This window comes from Aquarana catesbeiana, linkage group LG05, assembly GCF_042186555.1.
Source record: "Aquarana catesbeiana isolate 2022-GZ linkage group LG05, ASM4218655v1, whole genome shotgun sequence".
Taxonomy (NCBI): domain Eukaryota; kingdom Metazoa; phylum Chordata; class Amphibia; order Anura; family Ranidae; genus Aquarana; species Aquarana catesbeiana.
In genome coordinates, this window is record NC_133328.1 from 243110558 (window position 1) to 243125526 (window position 14969).

The window sequence follows — 14969 nt, forward strand, 5'->3', positions numbered from 1 at the left end:
CAGTCTCTGAGGGGGAGTCTGGAGAGGTTTTAAGAGTGGGAGTGCTGTCAGGATGGGGGTCATGGGAGAAGTCAGATGTTCCTGGGGTGCCCCTTGATGATGGACCAATTTTACCACTTTTAACTGGAATTTGCATATATATATATTATACGCCAATCCCCTGCGATCCCCCGCTGAATTAGCGGAGTGATCGCCAACCGCGATTTGAAAATGGCGCCGCCAGCGCCGAAATACACAGAGCCTGTCCTCGGCTCTTCTCGGCCACTTTCGGCTTCACTCGAGCGCCGCCCCGAACCTAGCCGAGTGTACTCGGCTAGGTTCGGCTAGCTCCGCTCACAGTCACGTCCATCCCGGGCGGGACCACGAGTGGAGCCGAAAGTGGGCGAAAGTGAACGAGAGCTGCCGAGAAGAGCCGAAGACCGGCTCTGTGTATTTCGGCGCCGGCGGCGCCGTTTTCAAACTGCAGTGACACTGACATGTCACTGCAGTTTAACTGCAGCCTGGGCAAGGCTGCAAAAGGACACAGACAAAGCTGCAGATCGGCACTGGCAAAGCTGCAAGGCTGCAAATGACACCAAGGTTGCTGACTGCAAGGCTGCAAATGACATCAAGGCTGCTGACTGCAAGGCTGCAAATGACTGCAAGGCTGCAAATGACACTGGACAAGCATGCAGATGGACGCTGTGCAAGGCTGCATTGATGGGCATTTAAATGTAATTTTTTTTCCTTAAAACATTTTTTGCCTTAAAATTCCCTCCTAAACTTGGGGTGCGTGTTATACGCCGGCGCGTGTTATACGCCGATAAATACGGTACTATCTGTGGTGCTGGCTGCTATATACTATCTGTGGTGCTGGCTCCTATATACTATCTGTGGTGCTGGCTGCTATATACTATCTGTGGTGCTGGCTGCTATATACTATCTGTGGTGCTGGCTGCTATATACTATCTGTGGTGCTGGTCTGCATACTATCTGTGGTGCTGATCTATATACTATCTGTGGTGCTGGCTGCTATATACTATCTGTGGTGCTAATCTGTATACTATCTGTGGTGCTGATCTATATGCTATCTGTGGTGCTGATCTATATGCTATCTGTGGTGCTGATCTATATGCTATCTGTGGTGCTGGCTGCTATATACTATCTGTGGCGCTGGTCTGTATACTGTCTGTCGTGCTGACCTATATACTATCTGTGCCGCTGGCTGCTATATACTGTCTGTGCCGCTGGCTGCTATATACTATCTGTGCCGCTGGCTTCTATATACTATCTGTGGTGCTGGCTGCTATATACTATCCGTGGTGCTAATCTATATACTATCTGTGGTGCTGATCTACATACCGTATCTATGATGCTGAGCTGTATACTCTGTCCTGTAATGCTGAGCTGTATACTCCTGACACTATGGGTGGAAGCAAGTGAAATACAGAGGACGGAGTGGGTGAATTCTATAAGAGGTGGGGCTTATGAAAAGTGGGAGGGGTCAACAAGGAAGGGTGGGGTCTGGTGCCCCCCATCCTAAAACTTCACCAGCCGCCACTGCCTGTGGAGCAGCCAGAGGGATACATAGATCAGTGTCTAGACAAATCTAAAGTTGCCCCTGTTGAAGTAAAAGTAGCAGAGCAAAAGGTTTGTAACAGCAAAGCAATGGAGACAGAAGTCTCACATGGTGGCTGAGATGTATGACCAGAAGGAGTGGGCCTCTCTGCATCAGCAGGATCCTGACATCGCATAAATGTGGAGGTTCCCCTCCAGGGACCATCAGCCCACCTACTGCGAACAGAGAAAACTTTAAGCCCCAGTCAGACAATGACTTCAGCAATGGGATCTCCTAGAGCAGTGATGGTTGGCATCCCAGATGTTTTGGAACTACATTTCCCATGATGCCTAACTACACTGCAAAGTGCATGAGCATCATGGGAAATGTAGTTTCAAAACATCTGGGGTGCCAAGGTTCGCCATCACTGTCCTAGCTGAACAACGAGACATCTTTCTTTTACCAAAAACTTTATTGAAGAAAAACAGTATGGTGTATACAGACGTTGGTTCTGACACATAAGGTTGTGTTAGGTTAAGTTGTGTTATGTTAGGTAAGGTTAAGTTGTGTTACAGTCAGGGTTTGAACATAACATACCCATGCAGGAGTTGCATGAGTCATATAGGAACACCAGTGAGTACGTAACAAAAAAATACATAAAACAAGAACCTGACCTGATGAACAGAGGGATTAGATTAGACACGAGATTCAGCTTAGCCAGAGATTTTGTATATTACAAGTCGACAAAGAGACACCTTTCAACTCTTGATTTCACAGTCCACGGACCTAAAGACTCTGCCACATCGTACACAATGCGATGGGACATTTTTGGGGCAGACTGGACTGAAATTCATACTCACCGATATTCATACTCCCCAGAATTGTCTCATTCAGTACAGCAGGTTTGCGTCAAGTTTCAGAATTGTACACGACACAAAGAGTTGCCCGAACACTCTACTCCCCTTGAGATTTTCACATCAGAGCTTTTTGAACTAGTAACTATAGCCTTTCTAACAGTGTCTAAAACCTCCTCAGGATATTGATATGCCCTGGTATTTGTAGATAATACCTCCAAGTTCGCTATTGTGGTCCCTACTTGCAATCAAACAGCCATTACCACAGAAGAATCACAGCAGAAGCGGCCCTTCAGCAGCGCACATGCGCCTTCTGCAGGTGGAAATTCAGAATCACATATATACAGTATGTGATCCTGCGCACAGCTGCCGCCCTGTTATAGGGCAGTCGGAAAGTGGTCAAAACTTAATTTGAAAGGTATGTTGATGTGTTAAAAACAAATGCTTGAATGAGAAATGCACATTTATTCATCCTAAACAAAGTAATCCTGCCAAACAAATACATAAAATTACTTACTTCTCAGGGTTGTAACTTGAAAATGCTATCAATCCTCCAAAGCCCAATGAAAGAGAAAAAAAAATCTGAGTAGCAGCATCCAACCATACTCGTGGCTTTAACAAAATTTTTATCTACATTTGAAAAAAAATAAATAACAATGCATATATTACTATAAACACTTGGTAAGAAAAGTATTTACTCTATTTACAACCATGTCGTATATAGCGGTACAAATATATGATGTTACAGGTGGATTTGTTTCAATAGATCCTAGCAATAAACTGACATATCAGTATGGAGTGTTATAAGTTATCAATTTAAAGTGAAACTTAAGGTACAGGCATCATCCACGTTTTTTAGGGAGAGACCGTTACCTCTGAATACAGTGATATTAAAGGTTTTTTGTTTGTTAGCTAAAATAAAAAAGATGTTATACTTACCTGCTCTGTGCAAAAATATCCTATTCTGGAGACCCCTGCCAGCACTGTCCACTCCTTCTTCCACTGGGTGCCCCCTTAGCAAACCATGCCTCCCTCTCCCGAGCCAACAAACTGCATCTATAGACACACAGTGTGGCTCAGCCACTCCTTCTGCACCCTCCTCCCAGGATTTAACTGGCAACAGCAGAAGCCAATGGCTCCTGCTGATCTCAGAGTCTCCTATGAGGCCAGGAAGAGAGAGTAGTGGTGCTGCAGCTGGGGCAGCGCTGGAATGTGGAAGGACTCAGGTAAGTATTTATGGATGGTGGTGGGTGGGGGGGTATTAGAAGTTTTTTTACCCCAATGAATAGAGTGCATTAAAGTGGTTGTGAGCTGCAGCACGGTGGCCAAGACCATACAGCGCTTTAACAGGACAGGTTCCACTCAGAACAGGCCTCGCCATGGTCGACCAAAGAAGTTCAGTGCACGTGTTCAGCGTCATATCCAGAGGTTTTCTTTGGGAAATAGACGTGAGAGTGCTGCCAGCATTGCTACAGAGTTAGAAGTGGTGGGGGATCAGCCTGTCAGTGCTCACACCATACGTCGTACACTACATTAAATTGGTCTGCATGGCTGTCATCCCAGAAGGAAGCCTCTTCTTAAGATGATGCGCAAGAAAGCCCGCAGCACAGTGGTGTAGTTGTTAGCACACTCGCCTCGCAGCAATAGGGTCGCTGGTTCGAATCCCAATCACGACACTACCTGCCTGGGGTCTGCATGTTCTCCCTGTGCCTGCGTGGGTTTCCTCTGGGTACTCCAGTTTCCTCCCACACTCCAAAGACATGCTGGTAGGTTTATTGGCTTCTGTCCAAAAAAAATTTGGTCCTGGTATATGGGTGTGAGTTAGGGACCTTAGATTGCAGACCCCTTGGGGGTGGGGACCGGTGTGTGTGGAGCACTGTGTAGATTGATGGCACTACATGGGTACCTTAAAATATATATATATATATATATAAAAATAATAATATGGTGGATGGGCATCTTGATGGGACGCAATGTATGGGGATGGGGACAATTGTGGGTGCTCACTCAGGTTGAACTGGATGGACTGGTGTCTTTATTCAACCTTACTAACTATGTAACAAACAGTTTGTTGAAGACAAGCAGACTAAGTACATGGATTACTGGAACCATGTCCTGTGGTCTGAGGAGACTAAGAAAACGTATTTGGTTCAGATGGTGTCAAGCGTGTGTGGCAGCAACCAGGTGAGGAGTACAAAGACAAGTGTGTCTTGCCTACGGTCAAGCATGGTGGTATGATTTTCATGGTCTGGGGCTGCATGAGTGCTGCTGGCACTGGGGAGCAGGGCTGCTGTTAGAAATCATGGGGCCCTACCTAATGGGCCCCCCCCGACCCCACCCACCTTGAAAAAGGGCAGCCTTGTCCTGCCTGTTATAAATGTGTCTATTTACATTAGGCTGTGTTTGATCTCACATGGTAAAATAGAAAAGGATGCAGTCCTTTTCCCATTTTCTTTTTCTGTAACTGAGCAGACCAGTGGCGGCCGCTCCATACGGGGCGCAGGGCTGGTCTGTTTGCTGCCCCTGGAACAGACCCAGAATTAGGTGGATGTAAACAGACAGAGGTCCATTTACATCCAGACTCCTGGAGACCTACTTGAAGGTATGTACAAAAAATTGACCAATGGATCTAACTGGGAAGCTTGGGCAATTAGTTCTTAAACTGGAGTGGTTGGGGGCCTTAAAAACACAGCTCAGCCATTTACTGCCCCCAAACACAAATGTAATTAAGCACCTCATGCTTATGATTATCATCATGATGATCAGAGAACAGCAGATGCTCTATGGCTCTGTCACAGTGTCACATTGCTGTTGAATGCTGACTGTTTTGGCTGTACCGTGTTATAATCAGTAACACGCAGTACAGCCATAAAGTTAACAAAATCAGCACCCAACAGCATGTGACACTGTGACAGAGCCCTAGAGCATCTGCTGTTCTATGATCATCATCATAGGCAAGCACAGTGGGGAGTCGGGAGGTATACCTTCCTTCCTTAGAAGTCAGTGTTGCTGTGTACAGTGTTAGCTGCCACTTGCCTGAGGCTGTACTGTCATCGGATTAAGACTACTGCTCCCTCTCGGCCTCCCCACCTTGCATCAGTCTCTCCCTCCGTCCACGGAACTCACTGAGGTGGAAGTGTACAGGAGCAGTGTAGAGAAGAATCACTCCGCCAAGGAAACCATAGGCAGTGGGTGGCTGCGGCCGGTACTATAATAAGTCCCTCCTCTGCTGTCACCTCCTGGGCCCCTATGTTGACCTGATGGGGCCCAGGAAAATGTAATCACCCTCTGATTAGCAAGTCTAGCACGGTATGGTTTAGAAAAAAACGTTTTATTTATTTAGGCAAAAATAACTTTAAAGTTGCCCAGGCCCCCTGCTGGACAGGGCCTGGTACAACAGGGCTGGTTGTACTGCCTTATCAGCGGCCCTGCTGGGGAGCTACAGTTCATTGAGGGAACCATGATTGCCAACATGTACTGTGACATACTGAAGCAGAGCATGATCTACTCTCTTCGGAGACTGGGTCATAGGGCAGTATTCCAACATGATAACGACCCCACACACCGCCAAGATGACCACTGCCTTGCTAAAAAAAAGCTGAGGGTAAAGGTGATGGAATGGCCAAGCATGTCTCCAGACCTAAACCCTATTGAGCATCTGTGGGGCATCCTCAAACGGAAAGTGGAGGAGCGCAAGGTCTCTAACATCCACCAGCTCCGTGATGTCATTATGGAGGAGTGGAAGAGGACTCCAGTGGCAACCTGTGAAGCTCTGGTGAACTCCATGCCCAGGAGGGTTAAGGCAGTGGTGGAAAATAATGGTGGCCACACAAAATATTGACACTTTGGGCCCAATTTGGACATTTTCACTTAGAGGTGTACTCACTTTTGTTGCCAGCGGTTTAGACATTGTTGGATGTGTGTTAAGTTATTTTGAGGGGACAGCAAATTTACACTGTTATACAAGCTGTAAACTCACTACTTTACATTGTAGCATAGTGTAATTTCTTCAGTGGTGTCACATGAAAAGATATAATAAAATATTTACAGAAATGTGAGGGGTGTACTCACTTTTGTGAGATACTGTATATCTGTAGTGTTTACTTATCTCTTTCCAAAGCTCTAAGTCCTGTATCTTTCTACTGCTCCATTTTTCTGTTATCAGCATGATAACTTCTGACAAGTCCTCCGACACAGGAGATAAAAGCAGCTGGAAGTTTGTGTTGGGGAGGGAACTTAGAGATAGATAAGAAGAGAGCTTGCCTATTCACAGTACAGCACTGCAAGTTTCTTCTTTCCTCTGCCTATGTGGGGGGGGTGCCTTTCCTCGAATCAGATGTCACACAGTGTGTGCCCAGACTCAACACCCACTGCTGTAACACAATGTGCACTTTGTAAAGAGTATAGAAAGCTGAAGACAGCAGATATACATGTAAAACTTATGTAGGGAGATTTGTTTGATCTCTGTGTATCATCTGAGGCTGTTCACTTCACTGGATATATCCACTTTAAGGTAAAAAACCTTGTGAGTTTGGAACCACTTTAAGGATGTCAAATTGCCCCTCTTTCATGTTCAATTCATGCATTTCATTTATCTGGCCCTCCTTTCTGCTTGGTTATTCATATAACTCTGTATATTCTATGAATGGTTCATATAATACACAATATTCTGTGAATGGCCAAGGGGAGAGGGGGGCAGATTACCGACACCAGCTCTTCCAGTATGAGAGTTGCAGCAGCTAGAAGCTCAGCACTAGCTGAAGTATCCGGCATATACAAATGCATGGATTGAACATGAAAGAAGTAAATTGTGCATTTAACAGCCTCTATCAGAGGTAAAATTTTTTTTTTTTTTATAAAGATGTTTGTGCCTGGAGTTTTGCTTTACCATATTTTAAAAAATTGCTGGTAATTCTGAAATTGTGAATTGAAATGCCAATCTGAAATAGTTTTTTTCTGATGCAGAGATTACATACCATAATACACATGAAGATGCTGTGTGGAAGCCCTCAATACATCATTGCAGCATTATATGGGTGTGGATTCCATAGGATCATATTATTTTTTTTTTCACCTCTTTTCACCGTTTTTGTAGTGCTAGCACCTATTGGCTTGAGCGATTATTCTTGGCAAAGAAAAGGGCAGAATAATCTGCTTTCTCTATGGTTTGATTTAAACTGTCAGGCTTCGGGTTTTTAGGTAAATAATAGAATAGGATTTAATAGGATTCCCTAGCTCTCAGTCTCCTAATCTGTTGTTTCTCACTGACACACTGACGACAATGTTTAAACAGTAACTCCACTCTTGTTGAAAAAAACATTCCCCTCTGGGTGATCTATGTATTATGCAAGGGTTTTAATAAACTTTGTTACAGATTCCTATGTTTTATTATTCTGAAGAAATAGCTGTTTGTTTTTCTGTGTCCATATGGAAAGTAAATCTAATGGGAGTGATTTTGTAATCATCAATCAGCTGCTGCACGTGTAGGGCTCTAATAAGGAAAATGGCAGGGTCTGCATCCCTTTAGACTTGATTTCCCTTTGGGAGTATCACCAAAAATAAAAATTGTTTTGCGGGGGTTGCCAGCCAAACATACATGTAGAAAATTACATATCTGGGGGGCATTCTGTACACCATCTGTGTACAACACGCCTCCAGGTTGCTATATTGCATTACATTTTACAGAAAACTACAGCGCTGCAGATTGAAAACGAAAGGCAATTCTTAATACAATTCAAATACAATATGACTTGTGTAGCAAATGCAATTAAAAAAAGTTCTTGATTCATTGTATAATGTTTAAGAGAAGGTCAAAAATTTTGGAAAAATGAGGCATCTCCCATTTCTGTTCAAATATTGGACAAATCTGGTATAGTCTTAGGGTCTTCCCCAAAGATTAATAGATTAACTATATAGCTGCAGTCAAATATAATACTGAAATAAAAGTTTCTTTTTGGTACATGAAACGGGTTTTTTCAGGTATCATATTGTAGATGAAAAAAATATTTGTGGTAAAAAAAGTGTGGTATAGGTGAGTATGAGGTTGATATTATGTAGAATAAAGGACTTGTTGTTTGTGTTGTCTCCATAGACAGGTGGAAATAAACAGCTTTGAAGCCCAAATTGTGCTTCATGCTAGTATATAGTAAGGAGATGATGTCAAGGGTTAGCCACAATTTTTTATTTTTACATTGGACTGGGGCTAGGGAGTGTAAGAGATGAGTGGAGTCTCTCAAATTCCAGACCAGCGTCATGATCACTTAGTGCCCCTGTTACTCATTCCAGCACCCAGGTGTTGGCTGTTGCTTTTCCCCTGTCTGTGTTCACCTGCAGGTGATTGATCTGATCAGTCACCTGATATAAGCAAACTAAACACTATCCATTGCTTATGATAGAGACATTGTGCATTGTTCTTGATCAAGCCTTCCGTTTGTCTGCCTTGCTTGCTGTTGGATCTCCCTGTGTATGACCCGGATCGGATCGACTATTCCCTGAACTCAGCCTACCTAATTACCTAGACTGTCATTGGCTCGGATATCGGACTATTCCCTGAACTCAGCCTGCCTTATTACCTAGACTGTCATTGGATCGGACATTGGACTATTCCCTGAACTCAGCCTTTCTATTACCTGGACCGTCTTAGAACCATCCTATCTATCTGCTAAACTGCAAGTAGTCTGTTGCTTGCTCTGCTCGCATCTGCCCATGTGTGGTAGCCAGGCACTATAGCATTGTGTATAAGTCCTGGGGGCAACCAAGTACCGATAGGAGTGTTTGTCTTAAGGGAAAGGGGGCTACTATAGGTGAAGCACACAGTAGCTAGCTATAGTGTCTGACCACCTGCTTTGAGGTAGACCTGACATTCGTGACAGGCAGTTTGGTCATGCATCGCTGCAAGTGAGAATCAGGTATAATTTAAAGGTCCACAAAAGTTTACATTATAAAGCCTCATGCACACTGGATGTTTTCTAAACTCTCCTAGAAATAATGCCTGACACTTGTAAAAGTGTGTAACGCATTTAGTCGAGTTTACCTGCGTCAAGAATTTGGTTGTTAATTCCTTTCACTGGCCTAGTGTTAATGCATGTTTAGATGTGCTTACGCATCTTTATAAGCATCAAGCGTTTTTTCTCCCCAAACGCTGTTGTACCTGGATCCACTGGCAGTGGGTTGTTTTTTTTCCTGCCACTAAATGCTACTAAAAGCCTATGGGTGAAATTTATTAAAACTGGAGCACTCAGAATCTGGTGCAACTGTGCATGATAGCCATTCAGCTTCTAAATTCAGCTTGTTCAATTAAGCTTTGACAATAAAACCTGGAAGCTGAGCGACGTGTTCTCGTCACCTCCCATTGCTGCTGTTGTTTCCAGTAGGACGGGCTGTCTGTGAGCTTCCGGCCAGCGCTCCAGACTACACTACATGCCTACTATTGTCTACTAACATGTGAGTTTAACGTTTTACTTATCCAATAAAGTCAATGATTTTACACTATATGGAGCCTTTTTTTCCCTTCTATGACCGTATCTGCAATGCTGTGGGCTGATGTCTGAGTACCTGTCAGTGTGAACATCTTTAGCCTGACCCTGCAGTCTTTGATGTCCCATCTCGGTATAAGGTCTCTGATCCATTGGTCGTGGTTCGAAGCAGTATTAACAAACAGCTTTCTCTTATCCTCTGTAACGGGGGATCATGAGTTTCTGGTAAGAGGCCAGTCTGATCTCACGGTGGTGGAGCAAGCACGTTTTTTTCTTCTCACAGCAAGAATTTATGTTTTTTGGAACTTTTTTAAGATACTTTCATATCACTTGGGTGATTTTATTTTTTATACATGGACTTTTTATTATCACTTTGAACATTTTATTTTTGGATTATTCATTTGACATGTGTTTTGTATATTATGTATACACTAAAGGGGAACTCTTCACTTAGTTCTAAATATTTGGTTTGGTGATGATGTGTATGATCACCAATCTGTTTTAGCGCGATTCAACCCCCCTTTTTTTCTTTGCACTCTCATGCATGGACACATGGGCTAACATGCAGGGGAGATGCCAGACGCCTCTAAGAGCAGCTGTAAAAACATCTAGTGTACATGAGGCCTAAATATTTATTTACACCATTTTACCCAACAATACTTACTAGATTTCTTATATTTTAGTAACACTCTACTTGATTTCTTACTTTTAGAATTTCAGGTACCTTATTTTTTTTGTCAAAGCATTTTCACATATTTTCTTTTCTTTTTGTAATATCAATTTACCATACAATGGTAAATTTACCATACAATGCTAACAAGACAAGATTTTCTGTATTGTGAGATATATGTATATAGTGTGTGTGTGTGTGTGTACATAAAATGATGTTTGGGGGATTAGCAGCATCATAGGACAGTAGCTTTTTGAAACACAATCCTTTATTCAGTTCAGAAGGCTCATTAGCAGCAAAACAAAAGTCCACATCCACAAAAAGAAAACTTGAATGCCCTATAATCCCAGCAAAAATAAAATAAATCTGCTTAATCCAGCCAGGAAAAATTCTGCGGCACAGAAGAGTAGTTCCCATTCCCAGGAATGGGCTGGGAGGTCCAGGAAGGCCCTTTCAGCATTCATGTTCCACTCAACCATAGCCAATTTCCGACTCTTATGCCGCGTACACACGACTGGACTTTCTGTCAGCATAGACTCTGACGGTCGTTCCGACGGAGTTCCGCTGAAACGGACTTGCCTACACACGATCACACCAAAGCCCGATCATTTAGAACGCGATGACGTACGATGGGACTAGAAAAAGGAAGTTCAATAGCCAGTAACCAATAGCTGCCTTTGCATCGTTTTTGGTCCGTCGGAATAGCATACAGACGAGCGGTTTTCCCGATAGGAACTGATTCCGTCGGAAAGATTTGAAACATGTTCTATTTCTAGGTCTGTCAGAATTTTAGAAAGAAAAAGTCCGATGAAGCCCACACACGATCGGAATGTCCGATGGAATGATTGCGTCGGACCTTTTTTGCCGGAAAGTCCGGTCGTGTTTACGCGGCATTAGATAACCCAAGGCAGCTACCAAGGTGGAAAAATTGAACAGACCATCTGTATTTATCTGCTTTTTGTAGAGGAGGCAGGTCCAAGTGGATAAAGCCTCTACCTTGCTGCATTGGCATATCATGAAAGCAGTGGGCCCATGAGCAAAATCAAAAGTGGGCCCTAGGCATTGAGAAAAATAAAAATTCGGCACACAAAGTGCCCTGCAGTGGAAAGTGGGCATGGTTTAAATTGAGCTAAATATTGGGGTTGGCTTAAAGGGGGTAATGTTAAGGAGTGCGGAGTTTACGGCAGTGGGTAGTATGTGTAGGAGAGCGTAGAGTGTACGACGGTTTACAAAAAAATAAATATGCTTACATCAACTAAAATTTCAGCAAAACACTGTGGCAACACAGAGCCCAGCTCCCAGTGGAGCTTTTTGACAGGTATATCCAAATTAAACTGGTGCAGAATTTTTTTAGTCCTCCCATCATTCTTACCTCTTCCTCTCTACCTTCTACTTCGTTATCAACTCTCTCAATAATGAACCATGCGGCAGCTCTTTTAAAGCCCATAACAAGAAGAGCAAAGAAAGGAGTAGCTGACTGGCGCTGGTTAGTTAGTGATGATTTTTAAAGAGACAGAGTTGTTTTTTTTTTTTTCAGGGGAGTGTGAAGCCAATGAAGAAACTGGGAAGGGGGTGTGTAAGAGAAAAGTGGTAGGAGAGAGAGATATTAGTCTTGTTGCAGAATTCATGATAATTTGTAGAGTTGAGAACCTAATTAGTGAAGTACAGGACAGAAGGATCTGGTAATCAAGTGAGAGATTGTAAGCATGGGAATGAACAATGACTTAAGTGGTAAAGTGGTTAGGAAAGGGCGTGTTCTGAAAATGGATAACAGGTGGAAGTGACAGGAATTGGAAATGTTCTGAATATGAGGGGATAAAGTAAGGGTTGAGTCAAGGATAACACAATTCAATATGCTAGGGGAATACAAAAACTTTACTTTTTCCGGTATCAAGTGTTTGCATAGTGCCGAAACTGAACAATGTGTGCATAAGATTCTTAGTATGAACAAAAAGTGCTACCTCAGCTTTTGAGGATATGTTAGTGACATTTTACAAAATCCTGTAGGAGTTTAGTGAATCAGCTAGTATAGTACCCTCTACTTAGGTAGGTGCTAGAGTTGAGATTTTTGTCAGTGAGGGTAAATTTAGGCAGGCCTAGCTGAAGCTAGGCCTGTTTGTTTTTATCTGTAGCTGGGAGTGGCTTAAAGTAGGCTGGTGACTCACAGCTAGTTTCACCTTTCAGTTACCTCCCTTCTGCTTCTAGAGGATTCTAGAAAGGAGGGGAAGAAGGGTGGAGCTGTCTGGGGTATTCTGAGGAGCCCTGACCAATCCCCAATCTGGATTGGCAGGGAGCAGGCCTCCTTAAATGTCCAGGGTTAGCCCAGCTGAGGAGGAGTTGTTTGGGTGGAAGAACTGGAGATGGAGTTTTAGGCTGTCGGGGCCTTGGAGGGAGACCCCAGTCTGGGGGGGGGGGGTGACCTTGGGCCGGAGCTGTGAAGGAACCCCTCACAACCCAAGGGGTGATCTAAACAGGAGCAGGAGAGTACAGCGGGGAATGCTGCCAGGCATGCCTGCATGAGGGATCCATCAGGTGTCAGTGAGTGACAGGCACAGTCGGGAGAGCTGGGAGAGGCATGCGAGAGAGGAATGGGAGTGTGCAGTCAGAGGTGGATGCAGAGCCAGCAGGAGAGACTGTGATGTTACTGGCAGTAAAGTCGCCCGCTGCAAAGGGCTGACTGGGATCAGTAGTCCACCAAAAAGGTCAGCTAGCACTAAAGACTTTTCCTTTATTTTGTTGCTACACTAAGGGGCCTGCGGTCCCTGCCTGTAATAAGGAACTTTGCTAAGGCCTGGCTGAAACCAGAGTTGGGCTAAGCCATGTGCTAGCTCAGCCTGGAGAATTGTGCTGGAGGGAGAAGGAGAGATAGTCTGCAGCAAGTGTTGTGCAGAAGGAGAATATCCAAACTGTCCTATACCATGCATGAATCATTTTCTGGGTATCCCATGAATTCCTTTACCCCATCCAATTTCTAATCCCTCAATAAAATACAAATACAAAGCTGATGGACTGTTCATTGTCTGGAGAGTGACTGGAAGTGAATGCCAGATTGGGCAGGGTGACAGGTGGAACTACTACATTCTGCAGTCCCTACGGGGGTATCGCTACACTCATAATCAAGATTTTTTGTTAAAGCTGACATTTAACCTTTTGTTAGCTGTATTACAATGACTTGCAGACTTTGAGACTAAACTAGATAACCATAATAAGAGAGCAAACCTTTCTTCTGCCTGTATTTATAGTCTTCTAAGATGATACAATTTGCAGGATTAATATAGCACTAGGGCTGGGGTTGTCACACTTCATATGCTGTTCATAAATAAAAAAAACTTACATCTGGAGTAAAAAGGTACCTCAGTCCATCAATTGCACCAGGCAATGTGAAGCCACGAATGAGAAATATGGTTAGAACAATGTAAGGGAATGTAGCAGTAATGTAAACTGCCTGTTAAAGAAACATAAATATATGAGTAAATAAAACTGGGTAATATGCATTACATGTTATATTATACAGGATTGGTCTTTTCTGTACTACAGTATTCAACAAAAGCAAATACTAAAAGAGAAAAAAAGAAGTCTGCTTCCATTATTTACTCCTGTGTAGTATATTGATGTTATAAGTAATATACAGTATATACAGTAGATGACAATGCACCTACACTGCTGCACAAGATGGTGCACTGCAATTCAAAATGGTGTAGGTACTTATTATTTCCACTGAAGTGCATTATGGCTTTAACGCAATGCATCGTTAAAATGCAACATACAGCTTGTTAATACTTGTACAGTAATGCACTGCAACAGATCTTTAATGTCTAAATGGGCCCTCAAACATTGCATAACACCCTATTTCTAAAAAGAGAAACAGCATTTCCTTATATATGAAATAATACAAGCATTAACACACTACAAAACAAACCTTTTTTAGAATTACCTTTCCTGTAGATTGAATCCCTCTTATCGTGCACAGATATACAGCGCCCCACGCTACTGCTAGAGAAATCACCATCCACCATTGCAAATCTCCACTTTCATTGATAGTTGTGGTTATATTTAATGTTTTTCTGTACCAATAGTAGTTAACCGTGCTACTTCTACTACACTCCTCATACGCATCTATAATAATTTGACAGTGTTTTAGAAATAGTTCTTTCAGTTAAAAAATTTTAGATTTCACAATGGATTAAATGCATAATACAAAACATAACTGACTTGCCACAATAGAACATATAGGGGATATACGAATAATACCCCAAACTGTAACAAAAATTTGGAATAGAGCTGCCCTGAATGACACACTAATCACTATAGGACATTTTGTTGACTGATATCTAAAATAAATATTACAAATAGTTGCAGTAGGCATTAAGTAGATGTGGCCTGCCATAAATAAATAGCTCTGAACCTCTACTGCACAGCCCACAAGCAGTGTT

General features: G+C 43.0%; 1 protein-coding gene across 1 annotated transcript in view; it reads right to left on the minus strand.

Annotated features, from left to right (window-relative positions):
- The window catches only part of LOC141144710 (sodium-dependent neutral amino acid transporter B(0)AT3-like), a 339059-nt gene that overhangs the window by 129575 nt on the left and 194515 nt on the right, over window positions 1–14969 (minus strand). Inside the window, exons 4-6 of the mRNA XM_073630653.1 lie at window positions 14471–14652; window positions 13871–13981; window positions 2909–3021 (exon numbers count right to left, since the gene is read on the minus strand). Coding sequence (XP_073486754.1) covers window positions 2909–3021; window positions 13871–13981; window positions 14471–14652 — 406 coding nt within the window. The remainder of the gene's footprint in view (window positions 1–2908; window positions 3022–13870; window positions 13982–14470; window positions 14653–14969) is intronic.